The sequence below is a fragment of the Notolabrus celidotus genome, chromosome 13 (assembly GCF_009762535.1).
Source record: "Notolabrus celidotus isolate fNotCel1 chromosome 13, fNotCel1.pri, whole genome shotgun sequence".
NCBI classification, from domain to species: Eukaryota; Metazoa; Chordata; class Actinopteri; order Labriformes; family Labridae; genus Notolabrus; species Notolabrus celidotus.
The window spans coordinates 12,073,783-12,098,917 of NC_048284.1; the positions used below are offsets into that span (position 1 = coordinate 12,073,783).

At 42.5% G+C, this 25,135-nt stretch overlaps 1 protein-coding gene across 1 annotated transcript in view; it reads left to right on the forward strand.

Annotated features, from left to right (window-relative positions):
- The window catches only part of syne1a (spectrin repeat containing, nuclear envelope 1a), a 202,749-nt gene that overhangs the window by 15,688 nt on the left and 161,926 nt on the right, over nucleotides 1-25,135 (forward strand). Inside the window, exons 3-5 of the mRNA XM_034699221.1 lie at nucleotides 14,386-14,447; nucleotides 23,309-23,404; nucleotides 24,094-24,177. Of these exons, the coding sequence (XP_034555112.1) occupies nucleotides 14,386-14,447; nucleotides 23,309-23,404; nucleotides 24,094-24,177 (242 nt within the window). The remainder of the gene's footprint in view (nucleotides 1-14,385; nucleotides 14,448-23,308; nucleotides 23,405-24,093; nucleotides 24,178-25,135) is intronic.

Here is a 25,135-nt window from a genome sequence, read left to right on the forward strand (position 1 = left end):
TTGTGTAGATCTCTGTAAACTCAGAGAAACTCCATGTAGAAAAAATGCCATCTTAAGGGAGTCCACTTTCATTCAGGAGTCTCATTTAACACTTCAAGGCGGTGAGAAGACATGCGGTAAATAATGCAGTTCTGTCCCCATTGTGACTTGTTCCAAAAATAGTGCAGTGACTGGGTCCTGCTGTCAGGGGTGTGTCTAGAAACCTTTATCTCATTACACCATGTAGTCCTTCTACCAACAGTTGCCTTATTGTGTTGAGGCATGTAGACAGATAACGCAGGTCTTGTTGTTGCAGTTATATCACAGATGGATGGTGTGAGTTTTTGTGTAAACATGAAGTCCTTAACATGAGCAGATTTGCTCTAACCACAGGAGCATGTATACAATGTCACTGGTTATTGAATTACATGGCTAATTTCTGCATGTAGCCTTGACACAATGTAAGCTGTAACTCTGTTTTCATTGATTTTCTTGGACATTACCTTTCATATTTATTCATGTTTCTCTCTTAATGCTATCTGTATTATGCTCTTCTCTGAGGGCCTGATCACATTAGTTTATTTACAGAGGTTATGGAGTCTTATTGGACTTGACATCTTATTTGATGTGTTCAGGTTGCCATCCATCTCTTGGGAGACGAGGGCTGACCTGTGAGGGTTTCTTCATTATGTTGAATCAAAGAGGATCACTTATGTTGTCTCTGAACATTAAACATTGTATAACATAAGCAGGTGTTCCTTGTCTTTGGTAGCATGTAGTGTTTCTATAAGCAGTCGCATGTGTGTAGTCCCAAATGACATCTCTTAATGAAATCAAATGTTGCCTTTGTTCTGGGTTTTCACACCTCAGAGTGTGAGTCTAAATGTTCAGAGATGTGTTATATACTGATGTGTTGTGTTCAAATGTTTTCAGGAAAACTTGATCACATCCCTTGAGATTTCCATATATGTAACCTTAACTCATTTGTTTGTCTTTTAAAGCCTGATTCGATTAACATATTTTAGTCTTCATCTCAAGAGAGAACAATGTTCTCAAATTAGCCACATTCTACAAATTGCCAGATACCATGAAATGAGCCATACTCCCTTTAGGCTCAATTTGGGAGCTGTTAGTAACCACTCAATGCGACATCAAAACAATCAAAACTTTCGCCCCAGTTTTGGGTCTGTGTTGATCTCCTTTCAACCATCTCTTTTCGTGTACCTCTCTGTCACAGTGAAAAAACCGCAATTAGTGACACCATATGGCAGAGAACGGCGAGGCCGCTTTGAACACCTCCCAGCCTGAACTCCTCCATATGCTGTGGAATTCGCCTGTTTGTTGTCTCTCGTTAATGAGAAAAGCGATGCACCGTTTTCCCTGCTTCCATCTCTCACCTGTTTTCATCGTCGTGGGCGGCGGAGGCGTACATTCCCCGCCTACGTCTCTGAGTTTTACCGTCTGCGAGCCCGTCAAGCAGGCGAGTTAGCAAAGTCTCATTGTGTTGAGAGGACCTGCTCGAGCTTTACTGTGTGTATAGGCTGAGAGTAATCCTGTGTTGGCAATCTGCTTGTGATATTACAGATGGAGATTGGTGCAAACTGAGCTCCTCATTCAATGCAGGAGACAAAATCTGCAGTATGGTCCAATTTTTTTGCAATAGCCTGCTGATGTTATTTTGGTCTGTGATGATGCTGGACAAAAGAAAAGGTGAAATAAAGGGCAAAGGGCGAGGGCAGCAGCGCCAGAGGTCAGCCCATCTGGACTGAGAGTTTTGGATGGATGGCAGAGCATGAGAGAGGCAGCAGGAAAATCAAGAAAACGACTGGACAAGCAGGGGAGAGAGAGGGAGAGAGGGAGAGAGAGAGAGCGCACACACCACTTTTTAAGCTCCTGATTGCTAGCGGGACTGGCAAAGATCCTCAGGTTGGCACGGAGCCAGGGTGACATCCTGTTGCCAGGGGCGACATTATGGTTCGGCCGCAGCCAAGGAAGGCCCGAGCAGACGGTCACCTTGAGCCATGCCAGCCTCCTGTTTAGTTCTGACACCACCATTTATCGTCTGCGGCTCTGGATACCGCCGCTTCACACATCCATGTGTGCCCACACCCGCGGTCAGACACCGAAACAAACATTTGGTGTTTAAAAATAAACTGCGATGCATCTTTTTTTTTTTACCCCAATCGTACCGCTGGGAGTCAGCAGTTTAGCTGAGTGGTTCAACAGGAGCAGTCATCAAGGCTGCTTACATGAGGCCAGTACTCTGCTGCAGCCTCAGATCTGTGGCCCTGCGTCCAGTGTGGGGCCGAGTTTCAGCATGAGTTGTGATTTATTCTCCTCGTCTTACCAGATTGTGTTTATGACTGGTTGCCATAGCGGCTGTTGCATGACAGCCAGCACAGGGTTTTTTCGCCCTGTGGGCTTATTGGCCTTGTCTGGTTCAGCTTCTGCCTCTTTAATAGAACATTATGTTTGATAAAAAGATGTCTGTCTGTGTGTGTGTGTGACAGTGTGTGTGTCTGAATACTAAGAGGTATTTGTGCTTAGTCCACACTGGTTTCTCAGTGACAGCTCCTATTGCAGATCAGATTATAATCTCTTTTGACCTGACAGTCAGTGAGGGGCTGAGTGACATATCACAAGATTAGGCCACTGAAGGTTCCACCCATACAATATGGGAGGATGGGCTCGGCTGCATCTACTCCAAACCCGCACAGATCACATCTTCATGAAAGTCAAGGTGTTTTCCAATATGAGCTCAGGCAAGCTAAATATGAAGCATCAGTGTGCTTTTAAAGAAGGAGAGAGTAAACGGATGGAAAACCCTAAAAGTATATGACTAAGAAAAAAAACTCCTTCTGGCATTTCTGTGTTGGAGCCGCCGCAAAATTGAGCATCTGTAGCATAAGCAGCCTTTAATGAAAATGACAGAGACTCCGGAGTAAAAGGAGTATTTACAGGAGTTTGTGTTAGAAACTGCTGTTGACTGAATTTATTCTGCATTAGAGTGCAGAAACTGCAGGTGAGGGACAAGAAGTGATGACAGATGCATTCTGGTGTTGATTATGATGTGCTGTTTGAAGCAAACTTTGTCTGTCTGCAGAAATCTGGACATCAAGAGAAACATAATAGGGGCGCTGGTGGCTTAGCGGTCTAAGCGTCCCACGTATAGAGGCTATAGTCCTCGTCGCAGAGGTCGCCGGTTGGACTCCAGGCCGCTCAACTATCTACTGCATGTCTTCCCCTGCTCTCTACTCCCCACATTTCCGGTCTCTCTTCAGCTGTCCTATCCAATAAAGGTGAAAAAGCCCAAAAATATAACTTAAAAAAAAGAGAAACATGATACATTATCCATAAATGTAATCTTTTTTTATAAAGCTCTAAAAATAGATATTTGCGTATGAGTGCAGGTTGCAGCCTTCTATACTCTGCTATTTTAATTGTGCTTCTGAGGCTGCTATTAGACAGTAAACAATGAACAATGCATGCATCATTGTCCGAATATCTGAAGGCTGCACCAGAAGCTTGAAAATGTCTCTCCATCCTCAGACGCTGTAACGTTGTCTGGCCAATCAGTCTTTGTCTCAGTATGGACTCAGTTACATTCAATGTAGAGCAAAATTACAACTTGATGGCTAACTATTTCCACAAGACAGTTCCCCAACATCCCTACAACATCTGTGATTCTGCCTGTCAGATTGGGGTTTCAGGTCATTTTGATGGACGTACCAAACAATGTCCCCACAGATAAAATCCTGACACCAGAGCTAGTGACCCCAGGACACATTCAGCCTCTGTCTGTTTTTACTTTGAGTCTTATGTGAGCTCTTATCTTTCACCCACAGACACCTCTGTCTTTTTTTCTCACCTGTCACAATCGGGGGAATGGGTAGTGAGAAAATTCAGCCTCTGGCGGTCTATTTAGCACTTGAAGGTTTTTAAATAGAGGTCAGATTGTGACGCCCTGACCTCTACAGGGTCAGTCGGACAGATAATGTGACGGTCTGAGCTTCCTGAGGTAGAAGTGGAATGAGGAATTCCCACTTTTCATTTTATTGAGTTTAAAATGAGTTAGTTTTATCACAGAAGTGGACATTTTTGAATTACTCTCTTTTCCACCTGACGACACAACTGTCTCAGCTCGGATCTCATCCTGCCTTGCTGATATTTCTAAATGGATGAGGGAACGTCACCTACAGCTCAACCTGTCCAAGACTGAGCTTATTATCATTCCAGCCAGTCCCACTGTAGACCCACAGATCAATATCCAGTTTGGATCTCAAAACCTCATGCCCACTAAGTCTGCCCGAAATCTGGGTGTCATGATCGATGACCAGCTAACCTTCAGGGTTCATGTGGCCTCGATTGCTCGGTCCTGCCGTTTTGCCCTCTATAGCATCAAGAGGATCAGACCCTACCTGACAGAACACGCAACACAGCTCCTGGTTCAAGCTCTTGTATGTCACACATTGACTACTGCAACTCTCTACTGGCAGGCCTCCCTGCATGCACAGTCAAACCTCTGCAAATGATCCAGAACACAGCAGCATGTCTGGTCTTCAACCAGCCTAAGACAGCTCATGTCCCTCCCCTGCTCATTTCGCTACAATGGCTTCCAGTTGCAGCTCGCATCCGATACAAAACTCTAATCATCACTTACAAAGCAGTAACCAAAACCGCTCCAGTTTACCTGGAACCCCTCATCCAGGTCTACTGCCCTTCTCGCCCACTACACTCAGCCTCAGAAAGGCGCCTAGTGCTTCCAGCACATAAGGCCTCAAAATCACTAGCTCGACTCTTCTCTTCTGTTGCCCCTAAATGGTGGAATGAATTGTCCAACTCCATTCGATCTGCAGAGTCCCTCTCTACTTTCAGAAGACCGCTAAAGAACCAGCTCTTTAGGAAACACTATGCACTTAGCTAGACTGTTCTCCACTGTTGTCCCCAGTGGCAGATCATGTCTTCAGCTACAGTTGACTCGCACTGTCCTGCTCTACTCTGGGAATCTGTGTTCTGCTCTTGAGTGACCCAGCACTTGGTACTTTGGTCATTATTGTGGTGATGACAAGTTAATTGTTGATGAAGATAATGGAAGGTCTTAAATGGTTTGGTTGCTTCACTGTAGATGTTCCTTATTTTACACATTTTTTTTAAAATTTCCTTATTTACTTTGTGCATTGCCTTCACACTGCTTGGCAGTACCTGCATCCAAATGGACATGAAGCCCTTTGTTACCCGTACTGATCTTGTTTCCTCTTGTCTAGATCTTTGCTTGTTTTGTTCTTGTTCTCGTATGTACGTCGCTTTGGATAAAAGCGTCTGCTAAATGACATATTAACATTGTAACATTGTAACATTTGGTACCTTCCATCCATCACTTCATGTAGATAAATGCCTCCCCTCCTGTGTTTAACTGCCATGTTAAATACTCCTAAGCTCCTGGAAAAAGAGCGTCCGCCTCACTATTAAGCTAGGCAAGGGAAGTGCTGTATCGGTGGATGTTATTTCCTGTTGTGTTGCATGCTGACATCTGTCCCCTCGAGCTGTTTCTCGCTCAGAGGCTCCCCGCTCCAGACACAAACACAAGCTGCCACCTGACATAACAAACCCTGTTTTGCTGCTTTTTAATAATTCAGGATTGTTCAGTGAGAAAAAAGGGGAGCACTCAGGTGTTTAGAGAATGTATTATACCTTTTAAAGAATGGCCTTTCTAGAAGACAGATGAATGTAGCCCGAGTGAAATAGAAGGGATATATATCTGCAGGTTGGAGACTCCAGATTCTCTTTCAGTTAGACGGTAAAGGTCCCCAGTGGATAAGCATAAATACACCCGAGCGGAGGCTGACATGGTTTTGTAGCTGATTCTGGCTCTGTTCCAAGCAGTATTTTTATTTCACAGCAGAGATGAGAAATATAACTGAATTTCCCTGCTCCGGCCGCTGTGATTTATTTAGTGTGCTGACGCCAGTCCTTTCACTTTACTCGTCCCCGTAATGTGTGGCAAGCCACTGAACCTGGATAAAGAGCTTAGACTGTCTGACCCACTCCTGCACTCTCCAGCACACACAAAGCATCACACAAACACACTAACACACTCACACACACACACACATTCATAGAGAGCGCTGCAGAGAAACATCAAGCTGATTTTTTTTTTTCAGAGCCAAATTGAGTCTTTCTAATGCTCTTAGTGTGTTTCTGATATGACCTCTGGGCCCTTCTGTGGAATAGATGCTTTGTATTTGCATTGTGTTCAGTGTGTTTGTGAGTGGTGTTAAAATATGGTTTCATTCAGGTGATAGAAAAGAGCCCATGAAATGTGCAGTAGGAAGAATATTGCAGCTCAAACCCGACAGAGCTCAATGTAACAGTGTTATAGCCTCAGGGTGGTTTCTGATTCTCTCCAGTATCTCAGTCAGAAATGAATTGAATTAATAATTGAAATGACATCATTTCTCACTGATTTAATTAACCCTAGGTGAGTTTGACAAATGTATCTGTTTATAATGATTCTTATAAGTCTTATTTTATTAAATCATTGCTGCAAACATTTAGTTTAGTTTCTCTACTGTGTCAATATCGTTACTTTTCCCTTTCAGTCATTGGCATGCTCATGTGCTTCTTTTTGTGTGTGTGTGTGTGTGTGTGTGTGTGTGTGTGTGTGTGTGTGTGTGTGTGTGTGTGTGTGTGTGTGTGTGTGTGTGTCAGTCCTGCAGGTGCAGAAATAGCTGAAATGACTGTATCAGTGGCCTGGCTTTAATGAACACTGTGATATTTGGACATTTTTTGTGCCTCTTGCGCACATCTGCTGCTGCTGAAAAGGGAGTGATGGTGCTTGAAAGAGGAAAGGGGTTGTTTTGATAATCACTTTGACTTGTTCCCCCCCTTCTTACACTCTTTTATGTGGTGTCATTATTACTGAAATGTAATTAGCTATGCTAATGGAGTGGCATTTGGACTTCCGTCTCAGCACTTATGTTGGGACTGGTAAAAATATGCTGCAAATGAGGTGGGACGTCGCACAGAGAGGGTGAATGGGCATGCGAGGGTTGAGTGGCTGTGCTGAGGGTGTGATAGAGGGTGTTATTGAACGTTAGGGCTAAAGTACTCCGGCGGAAGTGCAGAGAAGGGGTTTTTAAATTAGGAATTGTTGGGGTGAAAGGAAAGAGCTGGAACTGGGAAGTTGATAAAGAAGCTTTCGGGTGGAGGAGAGGGGCAGGAAAGCCACCAAAACCTGTTAAATCAATTTGTGTGACGGTGCAGTGGATTACGTATGTGTGTGTGTGTGTGTGCGTGTGTGTGTGTGTGTGTGTGTGTGTGTGTGTGTGTGTGTGTGTGTGTGTGCTTGTGTGTGTTGGTGTGGGTATGCAGCAATCACAGGGTACGTTTCTGGAACATAACAAAGCTGCCCATTAAGCACATGATAGCTTTAACAGGCATGTTCCATTAATGTTGTTCTGCAGACAGAAAACACATTATCGCTACAGAAATCTAAAAGCGAGTGTACAGCAGATAGATATGAACATGGACACTGTGACTCGCATCAGAGCCGCTGGTATGCTGCTGCTCTTTGAATATAAATGTCTGCCAGCTTGAATAAAATTAAGAATATAATTGAATGAATGCATTACTAAATTAATGCGCGACAGCAGAGTGTGTAACCTTGTACTGCATGTGCCGAGTGCCTGTCCGTATCTGCCTGAGCGTAATCACAGCCGGTGAGTTGTGGAGTCATTAATAGATTAAGAGAGATCAGAGATGCTCAGGAGCAGAGCAGGGTCATCTGGGAGGCTGCAGTTTTAAAAGCTGAGCTGGTTCATTTTTCATTTTCTCTTCTCTCTTCTTCAGCTTCACTTAAAGCATCATTTATCCACCAGGTGGCGCTGTGTCTCTTCATCACACTCCCCATACGGCTAAATAAGAAGCCTTGGCTGCTCAGAAAGCAAACCCAAATATCCTTAGGGTGAATAGATTACAGTGTGAGCAGAAGCAGCGTTCCTCCACCCCTCCAGGAGGCCGTTTGTTTTTCCTTTAATGGCTGAAAAGAGGCTGTTCCTCCTCTCCTCAGGATGCCTTGCACCCCGCAGACATACCTGTGTGAGCGCCGAGTGCTGACCCACGTCCAACCTCCACAACCTCAGAGAGAGATCTGGTGTTTTGTAGGGCTGCCAGGGGCTCCATTAGGGATCAAGACCAGCTGAGGTTCAGTCTGTTTAAACCCACCAATCGCCCCCCCACACCCCCCTCTGTCTCCTCTTTCTTTCTCTCTCCCTCTCTCTCTCCCTCTCTCTCTCTGTCTCTGTTGGAAATAGTGGAACACTCTTGAGGTCTGCAGCCTAAAGGAGTCTGTCTGTTTATCCTCGCTCGTACAGTAGCTGTGAAAGTGATTGTGTCTCCGTTCAGCTGAGTTTGTTGTGTGTGTGTGTGTGTGTGTTTGTGTTTGTGTTTGAATGTGTGTGTGTTTGTGTTTGCACCTGCTTGCTTCTTTCAAATCCCAGGGTGAAGTCTAATAAGTCCCATGAATCCTCACCAACTTGTTTTGATTTTGTCCCGGGGTTGTTTTTCTAAACAGTTAGGCTCTCCCGGGAAGTTCAGCTTTCTGCTGTTTAGCAGCTAAACAGGAAGAAGTCTCAAAACCGTTCAGTCAAAAATAGAAATGTTTCAGTGAAATATCTCATCTACCAGCGTCACTTTAATTGTTTTTCATTTGTGTGTCTTCATTGTTGGTTAATTCTATTGAACTTGAATCATTCCCAGGCTAGGATGAGCCCCAGTGATGTGTTCAGCACCATGGATAGTTCCTTTGCTCTTCTGAACTGAAGCGCAGCACCCCTGAAATGATTTATCAGACATTAAACACCTTTGCAGACAGACAGATATTAATAGAAACAAACTTTGCATTGATTTATAAGTCAATACAACCTCTTCTATTATTCACATCACTGATAATGTGTGGGCTGCAGCAACACCAATACTTTTTCACTTTCTTTTTATTGATTTTTAGGCATGGATAAGACAAAAAAACAACACTAACATTAAGGACATAATGAAATAAATAAGCAAATAAGAATAAAAGAAAGATGCTATAATGCTGACAGTAGTTGAGGTGGTGAAATTGACAGCACAAATATAAGAGTCATACATTCATACAATACGAGAAAGAGAAAGAAAAAAAGACAAAGAACAAACAAACAAACAAACAAAACAAAACGTAAGCATCACACAAGTGTCATCTGAGATGCTGTTAGGAGGGGTTCAAGCGCAATGTGAGGTGGCTTGAAAGGGAGGTATGTTGGAAGAGGTCATCCATTTGTCCAAAAGAGGCTTCCATATTTTCATGAAAGTGTTTTCTCTGTTAGCTATTTGTATCGCAGTCTTTCCATATGCAAAACATTCCCCAAATATTTGAGCCATTGCTGAAATGAAGGACTTGCTTCTGACTTCCACATTTGTAAAATAAGGTGTTTAGCCAACAATGTAAATAAGGAAATAGATTGCCCTAAATATTTATCTGTGGAAGGGTTTGTGTCTACTGAACCGAATATAGCAAGAAGTGAGTCTGGAGTAATAGTTTTATTAAAAGCTTTTAATATATAATCAAACACAAGGTTCCCAGAAGGAGAATAATTTAGGGCAAGACGAAAAATGATGGGCAAGTGTTCCAGTATATTGTTTACATTTATCACAAAGTGGGGAAGTGTTAGGATATATGGCATGAAGTCTCAAACACCAATACTTAAAGAACAATAGATTTTTGTCTTTTCATCTGGCTACAGTTCAGTCCAAAGGATTTTCCAGTAGTAATATTATTGAGTAGGAACTCTGAGTGTGTGCAATATGAATGCTTCACTGCATTCTTCTCTCTACTGTTGTTAAATAAAGCCTTTTATGGTCTATAGAGTGCACAAGTGGAGCAATGTATATGTAAATACAAAAAAACAGGACTGCATAAATATTTCTTTGAACTGTAACCCAGTCCATCTATCATGCCCGTACACACTCAGGTATATAAAAAAAGTAATCTCACTACATGTATATATATTTTGGAATTTAAATCAGACACTGAAGGACTCTCTCTTTTTAAAGCCAGGGCTGCAGTAGGCTCATGATAGCACTACCATGACCAGTTTCATGGCTGTTAGAATAAGGAGTGTCAGCAGTGTGATTATCAGCAGACAGATAGCGGATGACAGCTGCCATCGGTTATTGATGACTTTCATAATTAAAATCCCTTATGGGGGGGAACCCAAAGAACAAAAGGGGAAAATCACACAAGTGATGAATGGTCCTTTCATCTTTAAGGCCGATATAAGACTCACCAGGATAGGCTGCATGAATATTGGTTTCCTGGAAAGTCTCTGAATTTGGTTTCAAAGAAGAGCCCAGTGCTTCTATTAGTGCCAGAGCCTGTGTATGTGTGTGTGTGTGTGTGTGTGTGTGTGTGTTAAAAATATGAGGGGCATATTATGAAGAAAAGGGAGACTGGATATGACAGAGCAGAGGTTAGATACAAATCAGACTGTGAGAATAAGAAGGGGTTATAACACTGCAACATAAAGTAATTCTCGCTCATATCACTGCAGCAGAGGAGGAGGAGGGGGTTTGGGTGATTTTGGCTCCATATCACTGTTCTTCTGATTTAGCTCCTGCTCTCAGCTGTAGTAGCCCTTGCTGTTGGTGAGTGTGCCTTTAAATGTTGAATTCCTAGAAGTTGGATGAACACTGCTGCCATTGTGTGTCGTGTTGTTTGTTTTTTGGGCTGGTTTGAAGCCTAAGCTCTGAAAGCAGAATTTCCACTTCAATGGAGATCACACAATTACAGTTAATGAAGGTTAATTACCACTTAACATTGTTTCATTCGCTGTGGACTTTTTAACATTGTCTAAAGGCGCTGTGATCTCTGATCTCGCCGTGAACACAAAGATATTTTATTCACCTCTATTGTATTCTGTTCAGTTCTTACTCCCGGGTAGCAAACAAACAGACCGATGTTCTGTATGTGACTGCAGTTGAGATGAAAGTGAATACCTTTTGAAGGGAATGCAGGCATAGATCAGACAGGATGGCTGTCAGTGATAGTCTGTACCCCTGCAGGCTCTATAGAGAAGAAAGCTGCAAGCCCAAGAGCGCTACATAGTATGTCCGTGGATGAGAGAGACAGAGGAGGGGTGTAAGAGTGCCAGGGACACACTGGGAATTCCTGCACGTCTGTCCTAGCGCCGTATTAGAGCATGTGTGTGTTTGTGTGTGTGTGTGTGTGTGTGTGTGTGTGTGTGTGTGTGTGTGATGCTGTCCCCCCTCCTAACTCGCCAAATGGTCCCCTTCAACCCACCCTCCACCGCTCACTACTCCCTCTCCACATCAGGACGGGGCTGCTGTGACATCACTCATTCCCACGCGCTCTGATTGGCCGGCTGATGGAGGGAAGTAGACTGTTCCCGCAGCCTACAGTGAGAAATTAAGAGTGAGAGAGAGAGAGAGAGAGAGAGGACGTGGGAGGGAAAGATTGAGGTAGAGAGTGTGTGAGAGAGGGAAAGAGAGGGAGAGACGGACTAAGCAAGACAGATTGATGCCGACGCTGCACTGCTCTCACTCACATGCACACGCACACACACACACACGCACACACACACACACACACACACACACAAACATTCTTTACATCACACTCCCCGAGCTGCTTAACAGGCAGGAAAACCACTGAGTCTGACTGAGTCTGCAGCCCGTTGCTGCAGGACAGGACAGAGGACAGCAAAAGCTAAAAAGAAGAGAGGAGAGCAGGAGGGTGACACCTTCTTCCCTGCCCTGCCTCAGAGCAACAGTTTCAGCGCTGTCATCTCAGGAGGTCCTGTGCTTCAGGGAGCTTTTTAAAGACACCTCCCCAAAAAAAAAGAAGGGGGAGAGGCAGCAAGGGCAGGAGCAAGGGCACGTGTTTAAGCATCTCCTGGAGGTTGAATGTCCTCTCAGCGTTCCCATGAAAGCAGGCAGGAATCGAGGCGTAGTCTGGGGTACAAGATGGCACGGCGAGCAGGAGGGGAAGGCTCCCCGAAAAAGAACACATCTCTCAACCTGGTGACGGGGTTCTACCACTACCTCCGCGGTAAGTGGGACAGTGTGTGCATGGAAGAGTGTCTCATATTGACACTGATAGCGTGAGAAACAGCACATAGTGTGTGTTCATTTTTTTGGGAGGTGTGGGTGTGTGAGTGAGATTAAGCATGGCACTGCAGTATGGACTGTAAATGCCTGCTGCATGTGAGAGAGAGCATTTTGCAGTGTAATTTCCTCACTTAGTGTCCCTGCGGGGGAAGATCCTATCTGGGTGTGTGGTGTGTTAAGCAAAATGAGCAGAAATTGGAAGGGGGCGTTTCCACCTTGGCAGAGTGTGTATGTGTTTGTGTGTATGTGGAGATGTACCGCAGGTAAAGAGAGTACACCTAGCAGACAAGTAGCAGCTCAGTGAGTGTGTCACAGCACAGCGGGCAGACTGTCAGAATGTTTGATTGCTTATCTCTCTGTCTGACCCTGTGGCAGCCTTCCCTTCTGCTCCTCTGTGTTTCATACCATGCATTCAGCGTTCCTTCTGACTGTTTGAGAAAATATGTTAGATTAAAGCTTCTTTACCTTGGTGGTTTTTGCATTTGTCTCCTGGAACTTACTGTATCTGTGAACAATTTAGGGAATCATCCGAATCAGTGCTCAGAGTTGGGACTTCTTTTCTGTCCATTTTTGATGCATTATTTTCTCATTTTGTGTGTAAGAAACAGCCTCTGAGACAGCAAACTAGATTGAAATGATTCCTCGTTAAGGTCATCTTCACTGTAGGGGGTCGAAGTGTGAACTTGGGGGGGCTTCAGATGAGACTAATGATGATACAGACCAACGGTAGCTGAGGAGGTAATCAAGTGTTAAAACGCTGCTGCAAGGCTCGGTTACAGAGTACGGCTGTTTCCCTTTGTGATATTGAAAGAATGTGAATGTGTGTGTGTGTGTGTGTGTGTGTGTGTGTGTGTGCGCCTGTATGTGTGTGTGTGACTGTGTGTGTGTGTGGGCTTTAAGTGTGACTGTGTGTGCGCACAGTTCAAAGTCACCTCGTCCCTGAGACAGAGCGCCTGGCACCACGTTGGTGCAGACGTGTTCTCCGTCACACATGTTCCCCGCTCAAGGATGCAGGAGGCTAAATCTCTCTCATTCTCCTCCAATATTACCTCCCATCAATATTTGATCACTCCTGGACCCAATCAAAAGATTAATTCATAGAAAGGGGGACCTGTTCAGTGGCACGTATGACTATGCCTGTATGTATCTGCATTATGTATGAACATCCCCTCCCTCTTTTCCACCTCTGTGGTGGTGCACACTTACACACCTTACTGTGTGCTTCTGCCCGCAGTACCCAGTGACACACTAACCAACTTGAGTGTAATCAAAGCGTCAGCATATTTCATTAAGGTAGAGGAAAGCACTGTGTCAGACGTCCGCTCTCGCTGATAACACGCATGCCTCAAGGATATTGCTGTGCAGCGCAGACAGGACAGGAAAAAACATTGTGCCAGTCACTGTGCATGATTAGATTCTCAGATTCCCAGGTGGACTATATATCTGTTTTGTGCCCATTGTAATGAGATGTATGTGAGTGCTGCACATGAATTTGTAAATTACTGATGTTACAAGTACAGAAGTTACAATTGGTTTTGCAAGGGCAGAAAGCAATAATGAGTTTTCCTCCCATAAATTACTGCAGTGATACACTATTTTTTTCCCTATGTGTGCAAGTGTTTATTTTCTATGTTTCCTCTTTTGCGCCTTTGATTGACGAAGCCTGATTTATGTCTGGTCTTCATTCAAGCTAAGTGGCTTTTTAGGGGACATCGTCAGCAGACATCTATGCTATTGATTGTGCCTTTACTAAATGGGCTTTATCACTACAGCCACCACAAAGAATGCCCTTCCCTATGTCAGGTTGGTTATATGTTGCCTTTCAGAGTATTTAAGCTGCAGATTGCATTCTTAAACTGTGGTCAGCAGTGAATACAATCCTCTTATAGATCATAAGGGGAGACATGTCATCATATAGAAAGAACCACTGCCCTTCTATCAGCTAAAGGGCATCTCTGAGAGCAGGATTTTTCTGTCCACACAAAGACGAGTCCAGCTCCTGAAAATGCCATCTTTAAATGTCAAACTCCTTCTCTTGCCACGTCAGCGTCAGGTATGATATCATGCAACTGTGCACGGACACATGAGACTGAAAGTAATAATATCAAAGTTAATTAAAGTCAGCAGCCAGCTCTGCAAACCAAATCAACCCTCTAAACAATAGACAATGAGAAGATTGTGTTCTAATTCCCTCTTTGTTTATTATTGCATGTGACTGATAGTGATGCTCTGGGCTCTGATTTACAGATGAGCAGGAGGCAGTGCAGAAGAGGACATTCACAAAATGGATCAATTCCCACTTGGCAAAGGTAAGAGAGTCTGGTTTATTCCCACTGCTTATGCCAACATTGTATTTTCCCTTTACGCAAACAATGCTGCTGGTGTTTGTGGATTGAAAACTTCCCTGTTTCATTGTTTTTCACTTTGAATCCCTCTGCTCTTCTATACTCCACACACTATGGTGATTACGCCTTTCATAAACACGCTGTAGAGCTGGTCATGAGACAGACTATGCTTGTTAAGACCACACACACACACACACGCACAGTCATACTTCCTGACTCTCATACTCCCTCCTATTCCTCCAATCCCATATTGCTTGTAGCCAGGATTTTCTCTCCCTCTCATTATGACTGTCACATTACAGTATTAAATACACTGTTTATCTTATTTCCTTCAAGCTACTGTCAGTGTTGAAGCCTTGGTAACATATAAGCCCTCTATCTCAATGTGGACCAATTTAGATTGTTCAGGAGATGAGTTTTTATTCAGAGTCTACCATCCATTTACCACCTCAATAAACCTTCACAGCAGTATATCCCTAACTTAAACTAAACAATTACACTTGATGCAGCTGCATGCTGAGATGCCATCAAATGCATGTAATTGTTGTATTATACTGCATTACATTCCCCAATTTAACCCATTAATGCTTGAATAGTGTGTCAAGAAGGGGTGGACAGGGCAAATATGGCACGGGGTAACACAATTAAGTGTTATTTTAATCTGTAACGCTCCTCTCAAGGTTTCCTATTTGATTGCGACAGCTGTGGAGGCCTTGAACCACGGTGACGTGGAGCAGAAAATTCATTTGAAAAGCACTCAAGAGGGAATAAACCTTGACGTAATATTAAATATCACGTCTCAGGACCGTGCCAGCAGAAAATTACACCCAACCCCAATACTCAAAATCCTTGAATTTTTGACGATGTTCAAGGTAAACACATAGTTTATTTATTGAGTTATTTTGAGGCAGTAGAGACAAGCCGCAGTCTTTCTCATTGTTAATGCTTGAAAAAGCCCCCCAAGGGAACCCCAGAAAAACTGAAGTAGAACGCGCAAGGGAATAAGGGAATATTTCAAAATCAACATTCACATTAAAGCATATGTAAAAACACAAATGTGCTGTTTACTGGAGGATTTTTGCCAAAATAATACTTGCAACCTTATTGAGGTTCTGTGGGTTGCCTGGCGAAGGCTCCAAGCTGAGAAAACATACGCTCAACAACGTACTTGCATAGCTTGGTCAATTTTGCAAATATGTTTTTGAACTTGTAAAAAAAAAAAGGTGTATCATTTTAGTAAATAGGCTGTAAGCATGCTAGCTAGTTTAGTTCACCAAAAACAAAACATTTCTGAATACAGATTTGTTATGTGTCATAGATAATGTGCTTTCAGGCTGAGTTAGTTCCCTTCAGACCTTGTCAAGCCAGCGGTTTCACCCTGTCTGAAGTATTTTTGCAACCACCTGCAATCAATAAGGCGTTTACCTTGCAGATGTTAAAACGGCAAGAATTTTGCAATCAGAATATCTAAAAGAGAGAGAAAAGTAGTCAGTGGGCAATAATTGTGATGTCTGGTTTTGGGATCTTCCAAAACAACAATTTAATCGTAAATTTAATTTCTAGCTGACTGGATTAACAGTAAGAAAACACTCATAAAACAGTCAAAATTTAGGACCTTTCATTTCACACAGCATCACCTTGTAGAGTCTACATGTAAAAAATGACAAACTGGTTTGTCAGAGTAGGCTAAAGTTAGCAGAGCTAGCAACACCAGCCTGCGGTCCACCTTTACATCCACATGCAAGTACTGGGTATGCATTGCTCCGATCAAGTAGTTGATACCAGTTTATTTTTTAGATCTAAATACTGCCAAACCACGCCTTCTTACAATATGCTGTCTGTCACCAGTGCTTGTTTACATCCGCGTAGTAGAGCCAAGCTGCAACCTCTGGTCTAAAGATATGAGTCCATTGCAGAAGTGCTAAAAACTGCAGTTCATCGAGGATCCACTTGAGGCTGGCTCCGGAAGTGCGGGACACCACGTTGACATCAATTAAAAAAAGACGATCTTACAGCAGAAATAAAGTTTAAGTTTTAAAGGTTTACAGCCTGGTACAAAAGATGAGTGTAGTCTGGATAGCTAACTTCTCGATCAGCACACACTGTGAGGGGGGTGAATTTTTTTCTAACGCGTCAATTTTAAAGATATTGATATTAAGAGTCTTCCAATGAGAGGCACAGCTGACTTGATTGACAGGCGGGAACACTGTAGCTGTTGGCTAGGAGGCTCAAAGCCCGCCTCTTTATGTCACAATCACTTGACAGCAGCAATATGGCTGCCGCTGCCGATTGGCATCAAAACAGCGCTTCAGAAACAGATGGGTGACGTCACGGATACTACGTCCATATTTTATATAGTCTATGTGTAGAGAATTATAGCATTATGGCACTAGCCATTAACTGAAGCAACAGCCCCGGCTAGTGGAAGGTGGCTGCACTACAGCTTTGACCATGTGACCTGCATTTTAGGCCTACAATAATAGAAATATTAATATGTCATATAACTGACATATTCTGGTACAGACCAACCAGGGTGACAACGTTCACTCATTTAAGCGCATACATCTCTACTCTGGTTGACCATCAGCCGAATTCTTGTAACAGAAACACAAGTTAATTGTTCAAAGATCCAGGAATGTCATGTGACATCCACTTTAATTAACTGATTCAGCTAATCAATAGATTAGTGATACCATCACAACCTTGTCAGTGAGATAACAGTGTTTGTTCCCCACTCTTGCCTCTACACTGAGTTGATCAAATTAGTTGCTCTCCTCTTCGTCGCCCATCATGAAAAAGGCTTGCCCTTTCACCCGATGCCTGGCGTTGCCATAGTGACACTGATTGGCTGACGATTTGTATTTCAAAAAATGCACCCGGTCTTCATGGCAGCTCGGTTAATGTTAGTAGAGATTTGTGATGAATAAATGCCAAAAGTTGCTTGTGCAGACGATCTGTTTCAATGAGAAAGTCATTCAGTAGACTTTGCAGGATTGAAGTGGTTTCATAAATACTCTACAGAGAGCTTTTCAAAGGGACCCATGAGTCAGAATGAAAAGTGTGAGAGACAGACGTAAAGATAGCGAAAGGGAAAAAGCTTAAACAGTTGGTTTAGCTCTGCTCTCAGAAGGATAGATCATGCCCTTGGCTATGCAGATGATTAGGCCACTCTAGTTATCACAGGTCTTTAATTCAGCGCCTAAAGGTATGTGATTAATCGTTAGGTGAGTGGAGACACAGCGTAAGGGCTTCCTTTCACTATCCCACCCCTCCCCCTCACTTTTCCACTCCACAGGTCTAACAAAAGAAGTCTTATGAGCTCTGACAAAGAGTTTCTACGAGAGGACGTATTGAAGCTGGTAATTTATACAGAAGATTAATGACTCTCATTACTTGGAGTAGTTCACCAGATTAAGTCACCACTTATAGACCTGAGGTATAAACTGTAAGAGAGCAGCAGGTATGTTTCCTTTATTTGTTCAGGCAAAGATATTGTTGAGTCAATATAGTCACATATATGGTGTTAAAACAATATATCTAGTCTGCAAATATTGGCCCAGTTGATGTAATTCTGTTCTCAAGCGAATACAAGGCTTTAAAGTTGTACCCTACGCTGCAGTGGAGTGACAAGGGGGGAGAATTTAGCGAGCAGGGCCCCCAAGTTTCCATTTTGACAAATCCTCTCTGAGAGGGTTAAAGCTTAATTACGGAGTGGCCGGTGTGAGCAGCAGAGGTCTCTTCGTCACTCAGGCGTTTTCCAGGCAAACAGCTTTAGTACAGTAATCACTGAACCAAGTGTTCTTAGAGATTACAGCAGCAGTAAAGCGGAGCTTCCAGTTCCTCCTTCAGTGTTTACTTTCCTTCTCCTACCCCACATCCCTCGTTTTTTTTTCTTCATAGCAGGGATAGCGAAGGACGGACACATTGCATGCACGCTGAATTTAAAACCCAGCACATCATGGTGCGTGAAGTAGGGTTCAGCCAACTTGGCCGTGAGGATGTTCTTCATAATTTTCAATTTTCAACCTGCCAATTGTGCTCTGAATTTTCATTTTCTACCTCCAGTAAAAATAACATTCAGTGACAATGTCTGTTTGTTGGTCGGTAGGCTGGCCCAATGCCAGAGTATTTTTTCTGGGTTGCAGAGGCACTGTATACAGACAGTCATTATCCCCAGTGGATGAATCTATGTCTTTAATATCTCCCTGACTTTCCCTCTCATGTCACCATTCAGACGTTTTTTTTCTAAAATTTCTGTACAACTGTTTGCAGAGGATTGCCAAATAATTCAGTGCAGGTATTTCTTTATTTCTTTATTAGGATCCCCATTAGCTTCCACATTGTGGTTGCTAGTCTTCGTGGGGTCCACACAACAAAACAAAAACAAGAATTATTTTTTTTTAAATCACTCGTCATCCATAAAACAAAGATGCAATAACAGCCATTTATAAAAATCAAGAATGAAAATGAAAAAAAAAAACGATGAGTAGCATTAAACTACAAAATCATGGAAACAAAAACAAAATTGTCACAAACACATGGCACCAAAAATTAATAAAACAAAGACTTTCAAAACAGTGATTACATAATAACATCTATGAGAAAGTCATCAACATTTATTTAAGTGACTTTTTAAAAGAAAATCTGTTTTTGATCATTCTCAGGTATTAATTTTCAAAAACTCAATGAGTTATGGATTTGTTAGGTAAATTGGTCACTATAAGTTGCCTGTGGGTTTGAGTGTGTGTGGTAGTTTGTCTCCATATATTACCCCCGCGCTTCAAAAGTTTCTCTAAGACACTTTACAAGAAAATAAATTATACAATAGAAAAGCAAAGGAAAGCAAAGCAGCTATATAAAACAAAACAAAACAAACAAAAATCAATAAGTTATAGGTTAAAAGCCTTTGTAAATAGGTAGGTTTTGAGTCCGGATTTGAATTTGGACCAGTCCTGATACTTACAGTCCCGACATTTACAGACACGAACATGTTAAGTGCTAATTAGCCAATGCTAGCATGCACAGATTTGTGAATTACAGCTGCTCAACATCACTATGTTACCATTTTTATTGTGAACATGTTAGAACTGCCTTAGTACAGCCTTAAAAAGCTGCTAGCCTTTGTTCTCTATTTGACAACATTACCATCATTCCAAAGATAGCGTGACATATCTGGGCGCCTGTCTTTTTTATACATTTGTATTGTGCAATATTCTATTGATTTGAAACCAAATACTTATGCACTCTCAGCCATTTGAGAGTCCACCATCTGGCTGAATTGGTGTTCAAAGAATCATGGGATATGTTGGGCTGTGAAAGGTAGGTATCATTTGTTGTCCGCATATGAAGCCTTCGATACACTGCTGTGATGCAGTCGGTCTTCAAATGTGCCCCTCAAATGATGCAGCCCCTGAACTGGGACACAACTAAAGAGTGATAGTTTTGTCTATCAAGAGAAAGCATGAAACAACTTTTTGGTCTGATATCCTACCTAAATGTGGGAGGACAAGATTGGTAACAACAATGTGTCCAAAGGGATCACCAAAATCAACACCAACCAGAAACTGCTCACAGTTGCTTTAACATTTGCATTAACGTTTACACCATCATCTTTCAGTGGAGGTAAAGTTTATTTTGGCAGCCTATGCAGTGTTTACCTCCAGTCTTCTCTGTGTGATGCATTTCTTGCTAGCAGTCATGAGACCTTTAAAAAGAACAATCATACCTTTGCATGGCCCAAAGATGGATTTTTTCCAAGAATAGCATTCATTGTTTTCAAAGTTATGGATGTTCACATCATGTAATGAACAAACTATGTCCTTTACCTTCAAAAGATTCAGACAAAAGACTTCTGGTATCAAGTGCTCCTTCAAACTGGATGTATTGCAACTCAAAATGAAACCCATCAGTTCTCTCTTTGTCTCTGCCCCTCCCGTCATGTCTCTCCTGCTGTTGATCTTTTGGAATCCACTGAGTCGAGCGAACCAAGGGAATAACAAGAGAGCATAGACAGACACACATCCTGAAACTCCTCAGCTCACAATCAATTATGACCCAGACACTCATATGTAATTAGCTCATTAAGCCCTTGATTTATTTTTTTTAGCTCATGTGGCTGAGCAGAGGAAATGGATATTACTTTCTTATTTTGTAATTAGTCAGAAATTTCCTCATTAGCTTTTGGATTATAATGAACAAATAGGTAAATTTAACTTCAATTAGCTCATGATATCATTTATCCTTTTGAAGGAGCCTTTGCAAGTGTTTCTTCTGTCACTTTATGATAGGGGCACAAGTGCTGTCTGGATATTCTAATATCCAAAACCATGAAATGACATTAGAAGAGGAATTAGTGAGGAGAGCCACTGTGTTTGGTAATTAATTTTGAAAGACGTGAGGTTAGCGTCCCCTCTCTCTTTGCCTTCTATCATTTCTCTCTCTGCCACTCTTTCCACTCAATTATAGCCCTTTATAGTGTATCTATGATGATGGGGGTGTTGTATGTTTCCCTCTCTCGCCACATACGCACTCCGCTTGCACGTGCACACATAGCCGCTTCCGACTCTCCTCGCGTCTCGTCCCTCACCCCCTTCGCCGCTAATCTCCCTGTGAATGGCTCGCCGTCTGCATCCCCCCACACCACCACCACCCCTTCTTCCCTAACCCTCTCCTCAGCCCCAGCATGTGACTGTGCTTTAAGAGAAATCCTTGATGTGGCGCCGGCGAGAAACTGAGATATGTGGATTTCCCTGATTCTAGAAGCCTGTGTCAGGTCAGGGAGGAAGTCAATGAGAGGGATACAGTTTGAAATCATCAGCATATTTTAGGATTTGAAGACCCCCATTCAGATCCTGCTGAGCCTCCGCTTATGACTGACTCCGGCTGTCAGTAAGACTCGGCACAGCCAAACTCTTTTGGGGCTTCAAGTATTTTTTTTTTTAACAGGATTTTCTTTATCCATGTTTCAGAAGCCGAATTTAAAGTCTCACAGCGTAATAAAGGTTTTGTACTTTGGTTTATTTACTTCCTGTGCCACTCAGAGCAGGATAATGTTTAGAAAATCTACGTCTTGCCTTATAGTTTTATGTAGATTGCGAGAGCTATTAAGACTTTAATCCCATGTTTTTGCATTCTCAGACAACTGTGAAAGCTTTGTTAGAGCTTATAACTTTAATTCAAACACTGAGTTTATTTCACATAATATGCTCGAGAACAAGAAACCTATTTATAAATGCCCTTTATATACACCATATATATTGTTTCTTTTTTTACAGTGATATGCAAATCACTACGGCAAATCAGAAAACACAACAGCAAATCAGAAAACACTACGACATTAACCAAACCAGAGATAGGTACCCTCGACTCGTCACTGGTTGGACTGGTCTATCCTTTGACCTGGAAGGACATGGTTTACATGATTTCCAAATATGAGTGCCATAGTGTTTTCTTTTTTTTTTAAGTTATATTTTTGGCCTTTTTGCCTTTATTTTATAAGACAGCTTAAGAGAGACAGGAAATTTGTGGAGTAGAGAGTGGGGGAAGACATGCAGGAAATGGTCAACCGGAGGAAATCAAACCAGCGACCCCTGCATCGAGGACTGTAGCCTCTGTATGTGGGGCGCTTAGACCGCTAGGCCACCAGTGACCCGCCATAGTGTCTTCTAAATTGCCGTAGGGTTTCCTGATTTGCCGTTGTGATTTGCACTTCAGGGCCACAGTATTTTTTGTTTAATACATATATCTCGAGGATTTTCAGTTATAATATTGAGACGATGACTATTCGAATATTCGTTGAATGGATTATTATTTTTTTAAGTTATATTTTGGGGTCTTTTTGCCTTTATTTTATAGGACAGCTAAAGAGAGACAGGAAATGTGGGAAGTAGAGAGCGGCGGAAGACATGCAGGAAATGGTCGCCCGGCCGGGAATCGAGCCGGCGACCTCTGCGACGAGGCCTGTAGCCTCTGTACGTGGGGCCCTTAGGCCAGGGCCCCGTTGAATAGACTATTGAATAGTATTTTTGCTTGGAATGCCCATCCCTAGTCTTGTTATTTCGTTAATACTGTCAATGACCGACTCCCAGAGGCTCCCAGAGGCTCTTGACTACCTCACACAAGTAGTGAACAAATGTCGCTTATTATTGTTAAACATGACGCATGTGTAAAATACATTATTATGTATGTGACGTAGTGTTTTGATGTTGTTATATGCAGTAGGTTCTTAAATCCATTTGAATTATTGGGATTAACCATAGACTGTATAAATAATGGACGTAGTGGCAGCCATATTGGAAATGCGTAACTCAACCAGGCAGAGTGTGACGTAAAGAGGCGGAGTTTGAGCCTCCTTGTCAACAGCTATGTGTCCCCGTCTGGGAGTCAAGTCAGTCATGTCCTTATTTGGGCAAAAACTCGTAATCTTAATATATTCTGAACCGTTGCGTTCCAAAAAAATTCAGCACCCGTACAGTGTGTGCCGATAGAGAAATTATCTACGTAGAGCCAAGCTGTTTTTTGAACCAGGCTGTAAACATGTTTATTAATGCTGCAAAGATCGTCTTTTTTGAATTGGTGTCTATGTGGTTTCCGGTGTTTCTGCAGCCAGCCTCAAGCGGATTGTCAATGAATTTCAGTTTATAACACTTCCGCATGAGCTTCATAGTTTGAGACTGGAGGTTGCCGCTTGGGATTAACCAAAACAAAAGCTTTCACCATCCCACACATCTTTTCTGTGTGATCTGTTTTTGCACATTGTTTAAAAAGAATAAAGTCAAGACATCTGCACAATAAATGCTCAATGGTGTGTTTGTTTTCTCTCATAGCATGTCCCTCCTCTGATGGTGACTGACCTGTTTGAGGACATCAAGGACGGTGTGATGCTGCTGGCCCTGCTGGAAGTCCTCTCCGGACAGAAACTGGTGAGTCTCATGGTCATTTCTTCCAGCATGTGACTCGGCCGCAGACTTCAAACACTGCATATCCTCTGATCTCACAGGATTAAATATCAACTTGAGCTGATTTCACAAAGATCCAACTAGAGGAATAACAAAGAGAGTCATTCATTTTTTGGTGTTGACGTAATAACAGTCAGAGCTGCTGCTACTTTAAGTGTTATTTTCACATATCTGGAAAAAGCTAAATACCATGCATGTGAAGTGAGCCACGATTAGATGGAAGTTTTCATTGATCGGCTTTTATTTGGATGCTTGAAAGAGCAGATTAGTGAGGACAGATCATAGTGCACAAACACACTCAACAAAGGTGATGACTCACACACACTCATCTTTGGGATTTACTTGACCAATATAGCCTCAAGTCTAAGCTGTCCATGTCCTATTGATCCAAGTGTTTATAGTCAAACAACTCTGATTGGATCTCCATCTTTCTCACCGTACTGATGATTATTTCTTTATCCATTCGAGCTGTATTTGTGTTTGCTGATAGCGTCTATGCTCTATAAGCCTGATCTTCCATCATAACACCAACACCTGTATCATAGCTTTGAAATGCCTTACCTTTGTTTTTCTACTGTTTTATGTTCACTATCCATCATTCCTCCTTTGTTTCTCTGTTCTTTTTCCTCTATTGTTCCCCCTCTTCCTTCCAGCAATGTGAGCAGGGCAAGAAGCTAAAGAGGATCCACTGGGTCGCCAATATCGGCACAGCTCTCACCTTCCTTGAGGGTAGAAAGGTAAGAGTTCAGTGCCTTCTTTTCATGTTTTTTATCTTCCCTCTCTGTTTCCCCCCTCTGCTCTTCTCCCTACTCAGCTGTTGCCTTGTGGGTGCAAACATCCAATCCTGACCTTGCTTGACCCATTTCCCCTTCCTCCCCCGCCTCCTATTCCTACCCTCCATCGTCTCACATCCCCCATATAACCAAAAACCAATACTCTCTGCTTTGGTGTACCTTTTGTTGACTTGTTTACATTGTATCTTTTAAAAAGTGGTATTCATTTGTTTGTTTGTCTACCTATAAATCAGAAAAAGTTACACAAAAACCTTTTCACCAGTTGTTTAAAATTAACTAATCCACCACACTTGTTGGCGTCACTGCAGCCTTTGCACTCTCATAAATCCAGTGTTCCTCAATTTATTATCTCTATAAAAACAAACATACAATAACTTTCTCCAGCTTTATTGAAAGAACTACGTGCATTCATGTTCAATGCATTTTCCACTATATAACCATCTAATTGCATCGAGCATTGATGAGAAAACATTCTCAAAGCCTCTCCCAGCTCGTCCTTGGATATACATAAATAAAAGCCATAAGTATATGAGCTGGCGTCTGCAGGGACATTGATTTGTCTTCCTCCAGTGTGACAGGGTTAACACCATAAATCCTACGCCGTTAATCTGCAGTCTGGAGATGAGATGAGACTGGGCACTATGCTATACATGCCTCTGTGTGTGTGTGTGTGTGTGTGTGTGTGTGTGTGGCTGTGTAAATCTGTGTGTGTAGAAAATTAAATGTAAATAAGCTCTATGTGTAAATTGGATGTATGTCTAGACTGTATTTACATTTAGCTTTAGACTCCCAGCCTATTTGCCCCTGACACATCTTCCTCTCTTTTGAGCTCTGTAAAATATAAACTTCACCATTTAATCTTCATATTTCAAACTGTTGAAACGTACAAAATATATCTTCT